At 41.3% G+C, this 21,244-nt stretch overlaps 1 protein-coding gene across 4 annotated transcripts in view; it reads left to right on the plus strand.

Moving 5' to 3' along the window:
* The window catches only part of KIF5C (kinesin family member 5C), a 167,044-nt gene that overhangs the window by 103,239 nt on the left and 42,561 nt on the right, over window positions 1-21,244 (plus strand). For all 4 annotated transcript variants that reach the window (XM_054699717.1, XM_037523310.2, XM_054699716.1 and 1 more), the window contains 4 exons: window positions 3,015-3,163; window positions 13,312-13,487; window positions 18,262-18,330; window positions 19,910-20,116. In XM_054699717.1, coding sequence (XP_054555692.1) covers window positions 3,015-3,163; window positions 13,312-13,487; window positions 18,262-18,330; window positions 19,910-20,116 — 601 coding nt within the window. The remainder of the gene's footprint in view (window positions 1-3,014; window positions 3,164-13,311; window positions 13,488-18,261; window positions 18,331-19,909; window positions 20,117-21,244) is intronic.

Consider the following 21,244-nt stretch of genomic DNA (forward strand, 5'->3'; position numbering starts at 1 on the left):
GGATAATTCATTCTCTTCTATTCCAAAGTTTGTAGACTGTTTAAATTGCCTTAATTACTGTGACTTTATAATTAGTGTTGATTCTTTTTTTTATAGTTGAGGTAACATTGGTTTAAATAAATGTCTGTTTCAGTGGTGTAGGATTGTCTTTTAACTTGGTTCTTCAAAATTGTCTTTGTTAATCTTGACCTTTTTCATTTCTTTTATACACTTTAGAATGAGCTTGTCAATTTCTATATGTTTGCAAACTCATGTGTTGTTTGATATTATTTTAAATCTGTAGAACAAGTTTGAGAGAATGAACATCTTTCCCTATCAGTTTTTACGGCTTTCTTCATGTTCTACCTTTAGTGGATGGAGAGGCAAGATGCACTGCCCCCTTTCCAATGGAATAAATTCTAGGATGATGATACATGTTTTTCCACCATTGTTCTCAGTTCCATATGTGAGGTAGATTGCCTATCTTCTGTTTACTCTTCTGGATCATTTCTGTGCTGTCTCTGCGCTGACGAGTGACCAGTTTAGATGACTGCAATGGGCTCCATTGCCTCTGGCTTCTATTTGGGTTTGATTGGTGGGGAAGGACCGTGATAGATGATAAGAAGGAGAAAACAGTGAGGCCAGGGTGTTAGTTTCCTAGAGCTACTTTAGGTTGGCTCCATCTCTGGGCTAAAGACTGATGTTAACAGCTGCCCGTGGGTACCCTTCTTTTAATTTTATTTATTTAAAGATTCATTCATTCATTCATTCATTCATTTATTTATTTATTTATACAAGCACTGGGTACAGTCAGAAGCGCGGGAGGGTGAGAGAATTCACCAGAGCCAGAGGGGAGAGCAGAGCAGGCAGACTGACGAAGTACACTGCTGAGGGGAGCAGCGGGCGGCAGGAGAGGTCTGCACACCATATGGGACCCTCGCCCAGCGGTCAGGGGATCAAACTGGCGCTGCAGAGGCTGTGGGCAGCTTTGCAACCCAGCTCTCAACTGCTGCGCCACTGCGGAGGCCCACCCTTCTTTTTAAAGCTCCCTTCCCCCTTCGCCCTTTCAGCCTGAGAGTAGTAATGGCTCTCCTATCTCCAATATGGGGTATATCATGCCCCTTGTACCTCCCAGTAGACATTCCATTCCTTTGTTAAACACTTCCCAAATTATGCAATTTTCCTGCCAGGACCCTGATGACTACATAAGTGGAAGAAAAAGAATTTCCTGAACAGCTTGAGAGAACTTTGAGAATAAAGAACAGTTATACCAGTGATAACCTTGCTGGGTTTTCTCACAAAATTTTACTTCTGGCTAAATGTGCCTGAGTATATCATAGAGGCCCTATCTTTTGTAGCACTGGAAATCATGAAAAGGCTGTTTATGATTTAAAAAGTAACATTCGTAGCCTCAAAGTGTAGGCTTACCTGTCCACAAACATTTTGGCCCTAAGGCTACTTTTCACTTTCTGACTTGCTCAGTGATCATGGATGCTGCAGTTTTTGTGCTTGAATCTAAGAAACATCCATGACATTGCCTGAGGGTGTTCAAAAGAAAAGTGAGGGCGTGAAGCTGGTGTAGACTTTAAAGGAGAAATAAAATCGCTGCTATTTGAAAAATTACAGCCGTAGCACTTCTGGGGACAGCAGCCTCAAGCTACAGTGAATGAGGGAGAATTATGCGAAGTAGAGTCTGTACAGAAATCATTTAACTCCTTTTATGACCGTTGAGTTTTTAGTTGTCTGCTTTAGGGATTAGTTTTTAGAATGACATCTGTAATGCTGGTGAGAATTTCTTCCAGTGAGATCGAAATTCTGTTCAAAATATCATTTGACGACAATAGTAATTAACCTAAATCACACATCATATACTGCTGGCAAATATGACAGTACAAGGCCTGGTGGGAGTTTATAATGAACAATCAGTAGCAAATAAACAAAGATATTACATATTATATTTTATTTATTTTTTATTTAATTTTTTTATTTTTATATTCCCCATACAATTGCAACCCCCTGATTTTGACCCCATTTTTATCATCTTCAAAAGTCAGTAATAAGTGGAATTCTACCATGGACAATTCTACTTAGATGTTTCATTTCTACTCATGAAGAGGTGAATCTTTTGTTTTATTATCAGCTGGTACTGTCATTGCCTTTGCTCCTTTGAATTACTGTCCAAACACCCACTGCGGCATCACCCCTCCTCCCTTGTGCCATAAACTTCATCTCTTATTTTAGAAGTGGCAAAATGGTGGCTATTAGACGTGTTTATTCAACACATTTTGAAAAAAAAAATTTAAACTGTGGGATACCAATAAAGATCTCAGTTTTTGACGTTCTTGAAAAATGGGATGATTTGAGAACTCTCCACTCCTCCATGATTGACACTTGGCTGTGTGGAGGGGCGGGGGGGACAGGTCCTGTGCTCAGCAGGGACCCTGGTTTCTCTTGGCCATCCGGGCCCAGAGACAATATGTTCAGTATATCAGGGATAGCTCTAGATTCCAGATGTGAATAAGAGAAACAAATGATTATGTCACTTCAGTCTATATTGTTGGTATGAGGAGCTGCAAGCTCTAAGAAGCCAGAGACCTTGTCTCATTTGTTTTCATATCTCCCCAGTGTTCCAGAAAGTTTAATCGAATTGAATGGAAACTGGCAGTGGTTATGCAAGATGCTTAAAGGCCATCAGCATAAGTCAGGGCTGAGAACATACACTAAGATGGTGGCAGAGGGACTAGAGAAAGAGGTGACCCTGAGAAACAATTCAAGTGGAAATTCATTGAATTTCAGACTTGAAGGAGGTAAAGGAAGAAAGGATGAGGTGAGTTTGAAGCCTTAGGAGTAGCAGTGCCATCATTAAAACAGCTAGGAGGGTGGTATGTAGAAGTCCCAGATTCTTCCTGCTATCCCATATCCCACAACTTTCCCATCTTTTGATGTGAAAAGAATTCCAGGTTTAATTATATTCTTGATTTTGCTAATGCTTATAGCTGCACTCAGATTTTTTTCCTTATGTTTTAAAACCCCAGAGCTAAGACTATCAAGAACACAGTCTCCGTGAACCTGGAACTGACAGCAGAAGAATGGAAGAAGAAATACGAAAAAGAGAAAGAGAAAAACAAGACTTTAAAGAATGTTATCCAGCATCTGGAGATGGAGCTAAACAGGTGGAGAAATGGTAAGGAGGGCTGACGAGGAAGAATGAGAGCTAAGGGTGAGCTTGCTTTTCCCATAGGCTGCTGACTTTGAGAAAGTGAGTGTGATGGTGGAGCTGGGTCCTCTCTGGCAAAAGCCACGTGAGCAAGCATGTGTGTTCTCGTCCCTACCACAGCAGTCACCCCCACCCACCCCTGGGGTCACTAGACTGACACACATTCTCAGTGTGGCAAGTGACTATTTGCAAGGTTGCCTTAATCTATTTCCAGTGAAACGCCTCTGTATCTGTTGCTGTAATTTGCTTTCTGGAAGGCGTATTTGAAGTTTAGAGGATAGTGCCCAAGACTTTGTGACTCATATTGCTTTTTATTAAATGAGAAATGTCATCCTCTCCACTGTGAATTTTGTAATTGATTTGAGGTTAAAAAAATCACCTCTGGCAAATATTTGCAGTTGCCCAACTCATCTTCATGCTTTGCTTCTTCAGAGCCAGAAATAGAGGCCTCCTGAAGAGGCTCAGTGCTAAAGTGGAGTCTTAAGACTTATTTCGTGACTTGTTTTTCTTTCCCCCCCAAAATGTTCCTTTGGTTTTGTTTTACTAGAAGAAAATATCTCAAAAAGCTGATGTGCAGTGGGTGGGTGAGTAGTGGGTAAGGCGTTGAGAGGGGTTTCTAGATCCAAGTACAGATGGTGATTTAGGTGATTTTGACATTGTGATAGAGGTTAGAAGGTTGAAGGCTTTTTCTTTTCTTTTTTATTTTTTGTACTGAAACAAGGCATGTTGGATAGTGGATGGTTGGAGACTGTTCTTCAGATTTTTTGCTGCTGTGTTCAGTATTTATTTCAGGTGCTCTAGCAGACCTGTCTCGGGTGAGTGCAGGGCCCGGGGCTGCTATGCAGGATCAGGAGGTAGCCCACCTGTTTGTAACTGCAGAGTTAGCACATCATCTTGTGACTACATGTTTGCAGCTGCTTTTTGCTTGGGGGTGGGGTGGCAATGAGCTACTGTTTAATTGAAAAGCAATTATGTGGTAAGCAAGGATTCCATTGAGGTTCAAAAAATGACCCAGTAGCCTAAATAACATGATTCTTTTCTTTTTGGAAGATTTTCTAGCTGCACATGTGTATGGAAAGCTGCTAGAATAATTGAATAATTCAGCACCTGGGTGGATGATTTCTTGCAATTTGGCAGGAGTAAGAGAGTGGGGAGGGGTTCTTGGCAAGGCAGGGAGCGGCTGTATGAGATTTTGTTCTATTTCTGGGATCCTCTTGGGTCATTTCTCTGCTGGGCGACTGGAACATTCAGTAAAGCTTTTTGCGTGAAGGGAGGAGGGACTGGCCTTAGAAAGACTGTGGAGTTGGAAGCTATCCTTGCTTTTTTCTGTTTTTTCTTGTCCCTCCCAAGCTCTAACCCACCAATTCTCAATCACCTTTGTCCTTTAGGGTCTGCCCACTGCCCTGTTGGCCTGACTCACCCTCAGGCCTAGTGTCTCTTTTGCACACTCTACTTTTCTTGGTCTTTCCACTTGGCATCATTTTAACTATTTGTCCCATTTCATCCACCTTGCAAATCTCCTCAGAAATTTGTTATTTTCTATGTCTGTAAGTGTGATCTGACATAAGCCCCATATGTTACATAATTTGGGAAAACATATATGGTCTCTTGCACATGATAGACTTCCAATAAATGTATGTTAAATAAGCACAGGTTCAATGCAGGGCTGGAGCTCACAAGCCCAGCAGACCGACTGGACTTGGTGTCTGGCCTCTCTGGGCTTACTGTCAGATGGGGGAGGTGGACTCCAGCCATAATCAATAAATGCATGATGATGGTTAGTGCTGACTCCATGAAGGGAAGGTATCAGTGCTGAGTGTTACTGCAACAGGGCCGCTGCTCTTGACTCAGACCTCAGCGAAGGTTTCCAAGAATAAGTAAAGTAAATAAGATCTGAGAGACGCAGATCTGTTAGCCAGATGAACTGGGAGGAGTAAGGTGGAATGGAGGTGGGGGATTCTGGGGGTGGGAGCAGTAAGGTGAGTGTGGAAAGCTGGGAGTGGGAACACTGACCTAAGAGGATTTTCATCCTTATCTTTGAAGCAGTGAGAAGCCATTCAAAGATCTTAAACTGCAGATCACATGGTAAGATTTGCATTTTTGAAGATCCATTGTTTGTGTTGGAGAATGGTCTGGAGTGGAGTGGGAGAAGGTCCAGGTAAGCTAGGGTGATTCCAGGGATGAGATTCCAGTGATTGAATTGAGGGAAGTGACAATGATAAGGGAAGGAAACAGATGGACCAGAAAGGAATTTAGGAGGTGAAATCTGCAGTGTTTGGTAGGAACTTGGATCTGAGGAGAGAGGCAGATAACATTTATGGCTTGCTGAATTGGGTGGAGGTTGGAAACATTCACTGAAGCAGAAAATGCTGGAGAAGAACCAAGCTGTGGGGGTAAGAAAGGTGAGGTGGTGTTTGAAGTGGCTGTGGAAAACATCCAGGTGAAAATATGAAATAAGAAGTTAGGCCTGAGCTATATAGAGAAATTGGAGAGTCACTGATCTTTAGGAAGTAATTAAAAGCATAGGTAGGGTGTGGTCCTATGAATGATAGGGAAGAGAAGAGGGAGACACTCTTGAAGGGACCCGCCATTACCATATGCAGTCTGTCCCCTGTATCCACTAATTCCACATCTGCAGATTCAACCGTGTTCGGAAAATACCTGCCATATAGTTAGCCCAGATGTCCGTATCTGCACTAAACATATATATTCATTTTTTTCTTGTATTTATTCCCTAAACAGTGTAGTATGACAGTAATTTACATAACATTTACAGTATATTTGGTATTATAAATAATCTAGAGATAATTTAAAGTATACAGGAGGATGTGCATGGGGCGTATGCAAACCCTGCACCATTTTATATAAGGGATTTGAATGTTCTTAGATTTAGGTTGTCTCAGGAATCATGGAACCGGTCCCTCTGGAGACTAAGGGGCAACTGTAATCACTAAGTGGCCGTGATGGGAGAAGGGATATGCAGCTCTCCTTTCTCCCAAGCTAGTACTTGTATTTTAAAGATTTTTGTGGAAACAAAAAATTCTTCAGTGTGGAGAACCAGCTCTAGTGATACCAGGCAGGAAAGGGGGGAGGTAGGTCAGGGAATCGGGGGGCGCTCCTTTGAGTAGCTATGAGTGTAGCCGTATATCAAGGACTAGCTGTAGTCACACACACACAGCAAAACAACCCAGGCTTTTTGTCATATTCCTCGGTTGGGCATTTCATTCTCCAGTAGCCCTTGAGACTTGGACAGGTTGAGGGGATGTCTCTGGTAGGGCTGAGGTCTGAGCAGAGGGCATGTGACTTCTAAGTTATCTTCTACTGTCCATGCTGCCTGCACATCGTTCCAGTGATCTGTGTTTAGGCCAGTTAGGTGAGTGTGAAAAGGACCTTGCCCCCCACCCCCAAAGGACTGGAGCCCTTTAATGGTTCCTGTGCATTAGTCCTACTTCCTCGAGTCAGGAGTGCCTGGCTGGTTTGTGTCAACTGGAAAACCAGTCTTCTGAGAGGTGGAGTAGAGAAGCGGTAGTGTTCTCCACTAAAATCTGAGGGGCAAGATATTTCCAGCTTTCTTCTGAAATCTGACACACATTGGTTCTAGGTTGATAGGAGGCAGCCACTTAATTCATCTCCAAGATTCCTGGATGTTGAGAATTCCACATTGCCTTCTGACTCAAAGGAGCATTGACAGTTGTATGCACTCTCCTCTGGGAAAGAGTTCTTTCTCTGTCTGGTGTGTGTGTTTTTCTTTTTTCTTCCTTCCTTTCTTTCTTCCTTCCTTTTCTTTCCTTCCTTCCTTCCTTCTTCCCTCCCTCCCTCCCTCCCTCCCTCCCTTCTTCCTTCTTTCTTAATTTTCTCTGGTATGTTTATAATGAAAAGTTTGACCAATATATTCCAGTTGTAGGGGAGCAGAGAAAAATGTGTGCACACGCGTGCATGTGCATTCCTACTTGTGCTTTTTCCTCCTTGCTATTTAGAAAAAGGTAGGACTATGAAGAGGTAGGAAAGGTAAAGTAATCTGGTGTCTTAACTGCGAATTGGTTCCAGGCGCCTCATGTGAACAGGTGAAGGGAGAGCAGTCTGATTCAGTGGTGTGGTGGGCCTGCGGTCAGAGAGCCAGCAGCGCCCTACCCAAATCACTCAAAAGTTGTGAAACTCTGTCCTGTCCATTATATGCCTATAGGCTGGTTCTCCCTCCAGCGTCCTGACTCCACACCTCCTGGACAAATTGTCAGCCTCTTGTAACCTAGTGTGTGACTTTAGACTGCCAGGTTTCTCCTCTGCATATAGAATATTGAGTGTCAGAATAAGATCTGTGCCTTGTAATATCTATCTTACACCAAGCCCTCATTCATTTCTGGTATTGCCATTATGTCAGGATGGCTCTGGGCATGTGCCTGGTGACTTAGGAGGAGGCCATACATTTTTGTTTTTAGTAACGAAAGACTAAGGAGAGCCACCCGCTTGCCTCGTTCAATTCCCCAGTGTGCCAGTTGGATTGCAAGTAACAGGAACTGACCCTGCTTAATCAAAAAGAAAAAGCATTGGAAGGTTAAGAGTGACTCCCAGAACCAAAAGAATAGCTGAGGAACCAAGTTCAACTGAGCAAGCTGTGGCAGCGACAGCTTCTCCAGAGACGCAGGCCACAGGGATGAATTGGCAGAGCTCCCAATGGGCCACATCTGGAGTGAATCCTTGCCTGGGTTTTCCCCCCATCTTGCATTATATGTTTGAGAAGGGAAATTTTGAGCTTGGTGGTGGTGTGCTTTGGCTGAGGAAGGAAAAATCTTTCTGCACGTGTTGGAGGAAGGTAATTCATCATAAGGAGGCTGAGAAGCTATTATGAAAAAGAACACAAGTTCACTACAGTCTACCGGTCACTTGTTGGGGCTGAATTTATCACCAGTCTTTTCTTGAATTTGGAGGCTCTGCTGTATATTTAGACTCATGGAAATTTGTTCAGCAGCCTACTTGCATAAGGACATATAGGTGGACTGGGCAGTTGTCAGAAATAGAATTTTTTTTTCCCCCTCAATTTCTATTGCTTGTTGATCGTATGTATGGAAAGGATTCAACCAATCCCATATGTGGGGGTGGGGATAGATTTTGATAGTTGGATTTAGAGTGAATTACAACTCCCAGTACACCTCTCTGCTGCCTGCTCTAATCCATCAAGGAGTCAAGACAAGAGGAAGGGGAGGGAGGGCTGAAGGCCAGGGACATGACGCTTGGGGAGTGGAGTGGTGGGGTGGTGGGGAGAGCCCATAGTTCCCTGTCACTGCTAGGTCATGCTTTATAGCTGCTTCTCTGACATGTTGTCTTTGAATTTTACCCTTTAAAAAATGATAACTTTTTATGGGGGCTGAAGTCAGAAAACAAATGTCCTGAAAATCCAGGCATCAGGAGTATAGGAAAATAACCTGACAATATGACAACATCTGCAGTGTCTCTATAATAAATAAATTTAATACTAAATAACAGAATGGATATAGATTTACCCCATCTGCTGAAGTCACACAAAGAAAATAATTTCATCACAGGCTGCGACGGTGTGGAAAAATCGGCAATCTCTAAAGCAGATTTGTTTCCAAATGAGAACCTGCCAGATCAGCAGACTTGGTTCCCTAACAAGAAAATCTGTAACCTTGAGTCCAGTCTGGGCCTTTGTGGAACTGTGCACCCTCCACAGTTAGAACACACTTGGATCTTTTAGTATTAAATACATAGAAGATGCAGGCTCCCCTCTCTGATTCATGATTACAGTGGAAACTGCGAAGTTAGCATTTCATTTCAGAAATCAAATTTACTTTTGAAAGCACAACTAAGCACTGTAGAAATACTGACCTCTAGAACTATCTTTGTAGCTGAATGGGGTAATTTATTCAAGAGGTTAGGAATGTAAAGAGAATGTAGAGTCCTGGGTGACCAGTTTATTAGAAAATTACTCTAGAAGGCATTAGAGAATGTTTTAAGCTGCTTACAATATTTTTAGGAACTAGGATGAAAGATGCTATTTGTGTGCAAAATAATCCCTTATGGGATTATGATTTTATTCTTAAACCTCACGTTTATATAATGACATCTTGTAACCAGCTGCTCTTATCCATCTGGCAACTCAAAGATTTCCTTTTTGTTTCTTTGATATAGAAATTACCTACCATTAGGTCTGCCACTGGGCCTGTTTAATTGGTATTAAAAGAAACACCTCCTTTGCCAGATCTGCTGTGGGTTTTGGTGGAAGCTGTGAATGACCAGCAAATCTCTGCCCTGAAGTTGCAGAGAGAATGCAATTACCTTTCTGTGTTCTCTAGAGGCTTCAGGGACTCAACTTCTGAAAAGGATAACTAGCTCGTTGCTATTTCATGTGTGAAATTTTAATGAATTACTGGCAGTCTAGTGGTTTTCCTTTAAAAAAAAAAAAAAAAAACCCAAAATCCTGTTTTAGAATTTTTAACTAATATCCCTAACAAGAATTTTTGATTAGTCGGTCATTCTTATTCATTGCAATTGATGGATTTCTACTTTTTATAGAAATGTTATTTATGCCTTCTGGGAGTTTTCATTTTATAATTAAAATGCACTGCAAACCTTACAGGTATGCTCCAAGTGAATGCTCCTGTGTACACACAAATCTTTTTAGTCCTTAAAGATAATTACATCCGACACTAGGAAATGCCAGTATGCTTATTTAAAAAAAGGTTCCTAGTGGGGGAGAGGGGGGTGGCTTTCATTCTAGAAAATCAGATGCTGTACAATATTACAAGCACTTTCCTATAGACAGCAGATATAAGCCTCAGGAGATAAATTAAAAGAAATTTTAAAATAGATGCTAATTTCCATTTGGTGGTCCTTTTCTCATTCTTCCACCACAGGTTTTAGGATGCATTTCTCCAGGGGTTGTTTGCAGCTGTCTTCCTCGTTACATCAGTTATTCCGTGATCACCTTGTGGGGGCTTCTCTGGAGACTCAGTCCACTGCAGTGCAGGGAATATTCTCGATTAACGTGGTGAGATTGCCATGGAGACAGATTGCTTAGTGTCAGGTCTTGCATAGTTTTGGGAATTTACAATCCCCAGACGTGTTTGTGAACTGGACAGTGTAGTTACCAGGGACGCTTCTGGAAGTCATTTTCTCGGTCCTTTGAAGGACAGTGGTATTTGGAAAACTAGCCCTTGGTTTCCTCTCTGAGCAGGAACGGTGCTCTCCCACAGATGCCTGCTGCTTTTGTTTCTGCGTGGTGCTGCTTTGTTCTTCTAGTCCTGAACGGCTGCTGCAAAAAATAATCCCTACTGCTTGACCTTTAGAATAGAAACTGGCAAGAGCTGGTTGTTTAGATGTCGCTTTGTGGGTGACTTGTTGATGCTTTGATTCAGAGAATTCTTCAAAAGAAAAAGGAAAGTCCATTACAGGTTTTATATATTGTTTTAATAATAATAAAAATAAACCCGAAAGGAAATCTCATGGCCGGATGGTGCTTTACATTTTTACTTTTAGAACTGATTTCCAACCATTATGCTATTATGAAGACCTCAGAAACACTAATTTCAGAATAAGTAAAAATGACATCTTTTCTGTAGAGTTTTTTTTAAGAAGTGGACAGTTTGTTAGGAAGAGGCAGGAATAATAGATGGACTTTACATAATAACGTCTTTTGTGTTTTCTACCTATGCTATTTTAGTTAAGCTTTAGAATAACTCTGTGTTAGAGCCATTATTTTTTTTCCTCTCATTTACAAAATAGCAAATCAAGAGACTAATCAGAAGGTGGGCATGTGATTAATGAGATGTTAAAAGTGCAGCATAGCTTGGCATCTGCCCTGGAGTACTGGAGATGTGTGTGCACGCTGTGGTCACTTGCAGGATGCCACCTAGCAGAGCTGGCTAACTCGCTGGACCCCTAGAATTTGTGATGCTGTAATTGCTCAGTCGGAGGAAAGGGCAGCTGCACAGGGGTCAGGTCTGTGACTTTTTTCCGGGTAGGTCACTTGCCTCTGTAAAATGGGGTTCACCCCTGACTCCTCCCTGCCCAGATGAATCAAAGCATCTTTAGCTCATCCAGGCTTGTGATACTACAGCCTCTCTGGCCATTTGGAATCAAAGAACACAGGGAATAGGACATTTTGTATCTTACCTTTGCACTGGGGTTGAGTTGGCTTATGGGTAATAGAACCACATTCGGGTTGAGTTCTGTTCCAGGCCCTTTAAGAATTTCACCTTTATCGTGCTTTAGCTGGAAGATTAAAATTCACATTGTATTGCCCTGCTTAGAAATTGCAGAAGCTAGAATTGAAAAACTAGAGATAGTCATGATCCAAGTTGGGGATGGACATCTCTCAGCATTAGTGGTGCATTTCTCTGGTGAGGAACTGGAATTGGAACAGGTGAGGAAGGACTTTCAAGTTTTAGTATATATTCTATGGTTAGAAAAAAAAATATATATATATGTATTTTCAATTCTTAGGGTCTAGATTACAGGACTGCTTTTATAGCTTGTGGATTTAGCAGGCTGTAGAGAATATAGATTCTTTAGTTGGATGAAAGCCAGTCTGCACACAAAGGTCATTGATAGATGTTTTAAAGCAGGAATTTGAACTGAATGAAATATTGATTTGGTTCAGGTTCAGTTCAGAGGCTACTCTGATATTCTGCTTTTGTTTCAGGTCAATAATTTTATAAAAAGACAGGTACAGTATAGCCTTGCTGAGCTTTAGAAGGAAAAAAGGTTGGTTCTGTTTTGCATTTAGCCAAATAATAACTCTACATTTTGTTTATTCCAAGTTGCTGCTTCAAAAGGAACTGAAGTGGTATAAAAGTGAAGTCATCGGGTATTAATTTTAATTATTTGACACGGAGGCCCACCAACACCATTTAATGATTATCCAGCAAGATAATGGAATCTTAAGCAGCAAAGCTGACCCATCATAAGTGTTTTGTTTATGTTGAGATAATTGTATACAGTGTTCAAGTGGGTTCCCTGAGGCACGATAGATTCTGTTAAGGAAGCCATGGATTAGCATCCCAGTTCTGTTTTGTTTTGTTTTGAGAAAAATCCCTCTGGTTGAGGGTAGTTTTTCCCAGGGAATTTCCACAACATGCTTTTTATGGGCTGAGAACTGAAATGAGGCTTGGAACATTACAGACACTCACTGATTATAGCAAACTAAGTGTGAAGTTGATGGTAAACACTGTAATGGGAAAGTATGCCTGGTTTGGGTTTGTGTTCCAAGAAGATATTTGAGAGACTCCATTGGGCCATGTGGGTCTCATTGAATCCTTTTTGTGTACCTCTTGTTTTTACAAGGTGATTTTCTTGTTGGGGATAGCCATTGGCCAGCTTGAGAATGTCATTTTTCCCCTCAGTTTGCTTTGTCAAGTTTGGTAATTCTTCCTTCGAAGGCCCCAAGGAATACTGCTCTTCGGGCTGAGAAGTGGCTATGTAGACTCTACATGATATTCTGGGTTGGCTGCTTTTGTTTTCCTGGATCTACCTGACATCACAGAAAATTATTCTATTTGAACTCTCCCACTGAACCAATTAATTCTGACTTCCTGGGGGAGAGGGTGTTAGTGGAGCTTGTGTTTGTGTAGTGTCAGGTAGTCTAGGTTACCGTGGCTTTTTGCTTCAGATTCAGAGACTCTTAGATTCAGAGACTTTGGGCCCCACAGTGGTGAATTGGTTCATTTATTTAACTGTTCCTTATTAACTAATTGGTAACATAATTAATTGGTGATTAGGATGTCTCAGAGGTTTGCTTCCCTTTGAATCAATCTCTAGAGGGACTATGATTCTAGTCAAACCCCAGCATATTCCTTAACAAAAGGAAAGTGTGCAAACAAACCAGGGTATCACTGCAAGTTGGGTTAGTTAAGAGCTTTTGTGGTTGACAGAACAGGTTACTTAATGAGGAGAGGAAGATTGTAGTCCTCTTCTTCCTTAGACAATGTTAGTCCATTAACTACACCCTTTCTTATCAAATAAAAAGAACACTGTGTAATAGCTCTTTATTATAGCATCCTGTGTGTATTTTTTACGGGAGTGACTTTTTGGAACTTTTTCTGGAGGGATTGCATGCTGAATTTATCCAATACTCAATTCTTTTCCACTGTGCTTTACAGGAGAAGCTGTGCCTGAAGATGAACAGATCAGTGCTAAGGACCAGAAGACCCTGGAGCCCTGTGATAATACCCCCATCATAGACAATATCACTCCTGTTGTTGCGGGCATCTCTGCAGAGGAGAAGGAGAAGTATGATGAGGAAATCTCCTGTCTCTACAGGCAATTGGATGATAAGGTCTGTGAACAGAGATGTGTCATACTCTCTCTAGTACAAAGGCAAAGGTGGCTGTCCCCACACCTGTAGGCTAGAAGCCGTTTTACACCCACTGGAACTGATGGAGGGCGACTGACGGATGTGTATTACTACCTTCTTGTTACCTACCCTCGCTCTTGATTGGGCCGACTCAGGAAAGCTTGATTTCATGTGGAATGGAAGTTTTCATGGAAATTGGATTGGCAGAGTGGGATATTGACCTGAATAGATAGCCAGGTGCTATTTAGAGTCTTTACCACTAGAAGTTGGAATAGGTGTGTGTGTCCATGGTCTTTGTGTTTAATTCTCTTTCTCTAGTCTATCAGTCATCTTTGGTAACTCCAACAATAATCCTAGCTATTTGGGTGAGGGTGATGGCTTCCAGTACTCAAGTGTGCTTTAATTATGTAGCTCCAAGGCTTCAGGACGAGGAACCGGTAGTAGTGGCATATGGTCTGGCAGCGCCTACTCTTGAATGGAGTAGTTTGAACATGCTGTGGAGGTTCAATTTTCTGGCATACATAGGACTCAAATAGTCATGTCAACAGACAAGTTAGAATAAAGGGCAGGAGAGACCTTGGAGAACACTATATCATTCATTCCCCCATCAAGGTCCAGTTAGGAATCCCATATGCATAGGAAATTAAATTGCTGTTTCACATGGTCTTGGCAGCTTGCCCTTGGAATATTTTAAATCCTTTCTGTTCATTCTATCAGGGTTGCTGTAGTTTTAGTCTGATTTAATTTTTTTTCTGTTGTGGTTCAGCTCAGTGCTTGGGGACACTTCTGGCATGGATAAAACAGCTTTGTTATGTTAACACCACCATTAATCTTACTGGCTTCTCTCCTCTGAATAAAACTCAGTCTGGCATCACCTTTACAAGTGAAATGTGACTGGTTGCCTTAAGGTACTTAGTTCTGTGTTTGTAGTTACAAACTTGTAAACAAACTATGTTTGTCCTTGTTAGTTTGCATTATAACCACAGCATTAACTGAGGTCAGCCTTCCCTCCTGGTAACATAGTTAATTAAATATTCACGTTCAGGAGATCTGGGTTAATTGCCCATTCATTAGGCACTTAACATACCCTTCTGTTTTATCCAGGTATTTTATGCAAAATTTCAAACAAAGAGGAAAAAAGGAGAGTAATAATAAGTTAACTGTATCAAATTTGTGATTTCTCCAAAGAAATGCTATTATTTAAACATACTGCTATTTCCCCCGTCCATTTTCGAACTGATGAGTTCATTTTTAGTAATCCTTAGAGAGTCCTGGATGGGGGCAATAATCTGATACTATACTCCATTATGTATGAATAGACACCTGTCATGATTGGTGGGATTTGGAATCATTTATCTTGGTGGCACATGGTGCTGTCAGTGAGTTGAGACCTTAAAAGAGTCTTGGATCACTCTTCCCGATGACGACTGAGCTCAGAATGATGAAAATGCCATGTCTTGGGGGTTTTACTTAGTACCTGGCAGAGCTGACCCCTAGAGTCTCTGATTCTTGATGTTCAGCATGTGACATTTTCTATCACATCGTTTCCCTTCAGCATATGCCTTGAAAACCCTGTAAAGCACACATTTTGAGGTAAGCATTTGTGCTTTGTTACAGGGTGATGCCTAGAGATCTATGAGAACCAGGCCAAAACTTCTGCCTTAGGAGGCACCGAAGTTGGTAGTTTGGCCTTTGTAACTCTTCCTATGGACTGCCTGATAATATCTTAATAGTTGTCATTCTTATTTTTCCTTCTAAGTTCTAGAAGGTTCTAGCAGGAATTTCATGCTTCTGATATAGATGGCATGATACTTTTGAGAACAATGAGTTGATACATGGCAGCTTCAGAGATTGAGTGGTCAGAGCTGAAATTATCTAGGTCTAGCTGAGAAACTAGCCCAGGGTGGTTACCTGACTTCCCACGTTGACATTACACACCTATGGAGGCAGAGGAGAAATGAGGCTACACATCTTTTGATGCCCAGTCTAGTGTTCACCCATGGCCTTAGCCCTCTAAATGAGGAACTCATCAGCTCCTGTGAGTCTGTTTAGGAAGTGGTGGGAGGAAGATTAACTACATGGTCTCTCCCAGTTACCCCTTCTGTCCCTCTGTGTTGCCCCTTCAGGGATCTGAGGACAGGTACTCTCTCACTGCAGAGCCATGTGGTGGGAAAGCAGGCATTTTAGAGTCAGCCCAATGACTTCATAATGCTGAGAACTGGCCTGATGACTCAACGCCATTGATATTTTTCTCATCTATAATATGGGGCTCACATTTGTTATTTCAAAAACTTGCAATGGAGCTTAATAGTTTCTAGTTCATGGCAGATGATCAATCAGTATGAGTTTCTTTCCTGAATTTTCTCTGGGTCCTGTTTTCTGAAGGAGAAGCCACATGTGGCATAAGAGGGGTGATGGTGCAGAGGTGGCGTGAAAGCAGAGCTCTATAAGATAAGCAAATCAGTTCTGGCACTGTCTTTCTCATTCCCCGTCACCTCTCCCATACTAATGCACTACTTGAGATAGATGAGAGGAATTCAGTGTAAGTAAAAATATAAGTGGAACCTTATTTTGCTGATTGACATTGCAGCCAAAACGTCTTTACCATCAAAAGTGACCAGCAGCTCTGTTAACCATCAGCCCATTTCATGTCTCAGAAAATCCAAGTACAAGGAGAGTTTCTAAAATGTCTTGAAGACCATTATCCATAGACAAGAACACGACAGCTCAAGCATAAGCATGCACGTATTCTGAGAGATTTACTTGGATATACATTAGATCTAGTTTGCTCAGTAAATCTCTTTCTGAAAATTTGAAAAATTTTTGAAAGTCACCATATTCTATCCTACATTCACCTTAGTAAGGAGAATTCACCTTAGTAAGGAGTAAGTGTAGATTTGGACATGTGTCTGGACAAGTGATTCATGTCCTTACAATGTAATCCTTGTTCTTCATCTTTCCCAGATAGGGCTAGGGTCCCTTGGTTTCTCAGTGTACCTTAAAAAACCACTGCACCCCAGCTTGTCACCTCTCAGGGAAGAGGCTTGTGTTTTCAGGCTTTGAATGAACAGTGTTAAGGACAGAGTATAAGGACAAAGTGCCGGCGCTGTCTATGATTTATATCACTTTGAGCAATTGCTCATATGTCCTGGGGGAATAGATGGCAGCTCCCGGATGTTGAACTCCTTGGGACTTTTATGTTAAGTTGTTTAATATTTATGTGCCAAGGAGCATAAAATACAAAATTGTGTTTGGTAACTGGCGTTCTAAGTTTACAAAGTAGATAAGAAAATGTGGCCTACAGAATAGTTGAAGACTGTATTTTGGCAGTTTCACTCTGCTGTAATTTCCCTCATTCTCCTGCCAGAAATCTGACTTCGGAAGTAAAGTCTTGAGTATTTTGTAGAACCATTCAAGAAGCATTGGTGTAGAATTTCAGTAGAAATGGGATCTCCTTGATAACAGAAGGCCAAGGGTTTTTCTACACAAAGGAAAAGGAGATAAGGGCTGTAACCATGATTCTAGAATTTTCATGCTCCATAGAAAACTTTAGTTGTGACACTGAGTTAATCTGATTTAAATGTGTGCATAGACTAGACCACACAGGCTGGAGAATATCCCGTAGAAAACTGTAACTCAGGTCCATGAGTTTATTTACCCCTCTTATACCTTACCTCTGGGAGAAGCACAAAGCACAGCACAGGTTTCTTAGGGCAGCTGCTGAAAACACCTGGGCAGCACCTGGCACAAAGAGCAACCTATTGGCACTAAGTGAAGCTGACTCTGCTTAAGGTTTGAACCCGGAAAGTATCATCAGATCAGATTTTCTCATATTTCAAGGCACAGGCATGTGATGTCAAGTTGTCATTCTTCACAGGCTCTTCTTTGAAATTGCATTTGAATTGATGGAAATCTTTGTGGTGAAGCCTGAGTCTCGTGGTTAGGCATTGTCTGCCTGCTGCTTTTCCTGCACTGGTGTGGAGTGTCTGGGGCCAGGCAGAGGCCTTTGCACCGGGCAGTGGGAGGCAGGAAGCTCTGGCTTTTGTGCCAGCTACACCTAGTGGCAGACAATGAGAATGGAGAGAACCAATCTGGCCATGGGAGGGTCCGCATTAACGTAAGAATTAACGTTTCTGCATCCATGGCTTCCTTGACTTTTTTTTCCTTTTCCTAAATTGGTCAGGAAATGAACCTTTAATTAAGGGGGAGATCTGCTAATACCAAAGATTAATTCTGTAGTAAATATTTTCCCAAGCTACTCTAAGTAGGAGTTTTGAAGTGGAAATACTAGTCTCTCCTACCTATCATGTGATAGCATTCCTGGTCACTGAGGTGTTGGACAAGATTTGGGACCTGAATATATTATGGTGCAAATTGTTAGAAATTCACTCCCTTACTTTTTGAACTAGGAAGTCAATGCTAATATCTTTGAATTGGGAGGGCTACCCCAACGTTATCTTTCATTTCCCAAGCCCAAGATGTCTGATTTCCATACGAGTAGAAGCTGGGCTGAATGTGTAGGAAATTTGTTTCCCAGAATATCAAGATATTTCATCTTCTGAGAAAAGGTGGGTGAAGATTTTAACCCAATCAGCATCTCAGAACAGTCTCCTTTCTGTGGGACAATACCACACCATTCTGTTCATCTTATTAGCTGCTCACAGCTGGCATCCTCGTATCTGACTGTCATTGGAAAACCAGGATATCAAGAATGACATAACTAACCAAAAAAGTTAAACATGATGTTTCGTTTCAGGATGATGAAATTAACCAGCAGAGCCAGCTGGCTGAGAAACTAAAGCAACAGATGTTGGATCAGGATGAGGTAAAGAATGCAATGAAAAATTCTTTTGCAAAATTCTCTTATTACTACGCTTTGTTGTTGTTTGTTTTAGAAATTTAATTTGGAAAGAATTTTTCCAAAATCACTGAATCATGTGGAAATTTCTTGGTATTTTTTTCTCCTTGTAATGCCTACTAAAGTCTGATTTTAGCTTAACTTGGGAAACAACCCTCTCATTTTGTAGTGCTCTGGGGTTTGGTTGCTGTATTTAGTCTTGCATGAACTCGGGTAAAGGAGCTCTGTACCTGGGAAGAAGTCGACTCCTCCTGCCCCAGGCTCAGCTCTCGTTTCCTGTCATTTTAGCCTTTTTTGACTTTGCATTTCACCCAGTCTGATCTTACACATTATGTTCTTAGAAACAGAGGAGGGGTAAGCAAAGAGGACGGAGGTCCAAGTATTGAGTTAGTATATAGTGATACAGTAAAAAGGAGGCAAATTGTTTCAGTCTCATCCCAGATGGCATTCAATTCCCCAGTAAATGTCTTTATCACCTTGTGTTCTGCCAAGTATTTTACAAACAGGAACCTCTAAGCAAAGGACAGACAACCAATCTATCAAAAATAGATGACTGGTAAATCTCTTACTGAGGCCCATCTAAGTATTTTTCCTCTTTCTTGCTTTAGGGTGCTTTTTGTTTTGTTCCTAAAATGTGATGGATTGGGTGGTGTGATGCAATTGTAGCAGGTTCCCTGGGTTCATGCCCCCAGTTCCAGCCCCCTCACCCCACGAAGACTCTGTAACCATTTCCTTCCCTCTTTGTTCCCCTTCCTCTCTCCAGGGCAGTGAGTATGCCCCCATCCAAACACCTCCCCAGGCAGGGAGATCATCTATGCCTTTGCAATCAGATGAATCATGTTTGCTTTCTCTTTCAATTATAGTGGAGTCTTGTATTTGTTTAGTGTTCCTGCCCTCCTCAGTCAATCCTTTTGTGTCTCCAAGTTGGTACAACTGTCTGTGATAACTTTCCTTTTTGTTAGTTAAAACTGAAATTTACTTTATTATCAAGGCAATATGCATTTATTGTTGGAAAATCAGAAAGTAGAACACACACAAAGAAAATGAAAGCATTTATAAACCCACATATTTATTTTTAACTATTATTGTTGTTTAGGATCTGTCTATATGTACATGATAAATATAAAGATAGTGAACACTGTCTTTTTATACTCTTTCATTTGACTATGAAATTGACTTTTATATAATGTGATATTAAACATAATGTGAATATTAAAAGCCCCCTAAATAGTATTCTAGTCCTTGCAAATGATCCTTAGTTCAACATGTGAACTAGCCAGCTGGCTTAAAAATGCAATAATATTTTGATGCGTAGTAGTCAGTTCTTTGAGTTAAGCCTATGTAACTCTAAATTGCAAGAGAAAAAAAATTTTTGAAATGATAACATTCTATTTAAAATTTAGCATCTGGACCACAGTGGGGTTTAAATTATTCTGAGCTTTTCCAGCTTGTTTTGTCTATTTTTTTAAAGGACTTTATTTTGGATAGAACACAGAATATAGACATTGACCATTAGTCACTAGTTCATGCCATGTCATTTCTCCAGCTTTTAGCTTCCACGAGAAGAGACTATGAGAAAATCCAGGAGGAGCTGACACGTCTCCAAATTGAAAATGAGGCAGCCAAAGATGAAGTAAAGGAAGTCCTCCAGGCCCTGGAAGAATTGGCTGTCAATTATGATCAGAAGTCACAGGAGGTGGAGGATAAAACCAGGGCCAATGAGCAGCTGACGGATGAACTGGCCCAGAAAACGGTTGGAACATGATTGTCTAGGGGATGGGACTTTACTTTATATAATGTATGTTGACAGGCACGATATAGTAAGGCAGTTGCCTGAATGGTTTTTCAGTGTTAGATTTAGATGCAGTCTCTGAGCTCCCTCCAATAATGGCAGTACTTTGTGTAAGTGACTTTTGTCCAACTCATTCTAAAACTGCATATCACAACTGTTTATGTCCAGGAGATTTATAACACCAGCAGGAGCACCTTATGCATTAGTCAAGAAAGTGCAGACTTTGGAACCAGAAAAGTCTAGTTAAAAATGTAACATGACAACTATTAGGTCTTAATTTAGACATTTCATTGTTTACCTATCTGTAAAAATGGTGATAATAACATGCTACTTTCAGGGTTATGAGAATTATGACATTTTATCCAAAACTCTTAGCATACAGCTAGGGCCTTTGCATGTGTTATGATAGCAATACATCTCAAAATGTTAATTCAACAGGCAGGATTGGGTGACCCATGGAATCTATGTTTTTCACTTTTACTCACACCTTCCTGAATAAAATCCATTTCTTCCACACAGCTTTTTGTCTTAGCCTAGGACTGAGCCATCCTGATTTAAACCAGTTGTCATGGTTTAGGCCAGCGCTTCAGTTTACCCATTTATTAACTTCCCAGAGAAAGATTCTGAGGGCCCCACACAGAGTTTGTGGCAGCAGGGCCAGCAAGCATTTGGTGAGATGCCTGGTGGTGGGATGTATCCATTTTGTCCTTTTCTACTTGGAAAATGGATGGTGGGAGCTGAGTGTCTGTAACTGCCTGCCCTTGGAACGTTGGTTCAATGGCCTGGTGTCATGGGATTATGCCCAGCCTGTTTTGTGGAAAACATCCAGTCCTCCTGGCCAAGGAGAAATAGCAGATGGTGCAGAGAAGCTCTGATCTGCTGACCATAGAGCTGATGGGAAATGCTCTTCAGTCCACACATTTACTTGCATGCCATTGGGGAGACTCTTTAAATGGCTTCCCAAGCTGGGAACCACTGTTTCTGTGGGTTTTAGAAGCAAAATGAAATCAGCAGCAATGCCAAAACCCAGAACAAACACATGGAAAAACAAAGCAGAAGTCATGTAGGAAAGAGAAGAGTTGGATCTTC

This window comes from Talpa occidentalis, unplaced genomic scaffold (assembly GCF_014898055.3).
Source record: "Talpa occidentalis isolate TD23 unplaced genomic scaffold, MPIMG_talOcc4v2.1 talOcc4.3, whole genome shotgun sequence".
Lineage (NCBI taxonomy): Eukaryota > Metazoa > Chordata > Mammalia > Eulipotyphla > Talpidae > Talpa > Talpa occidentalis.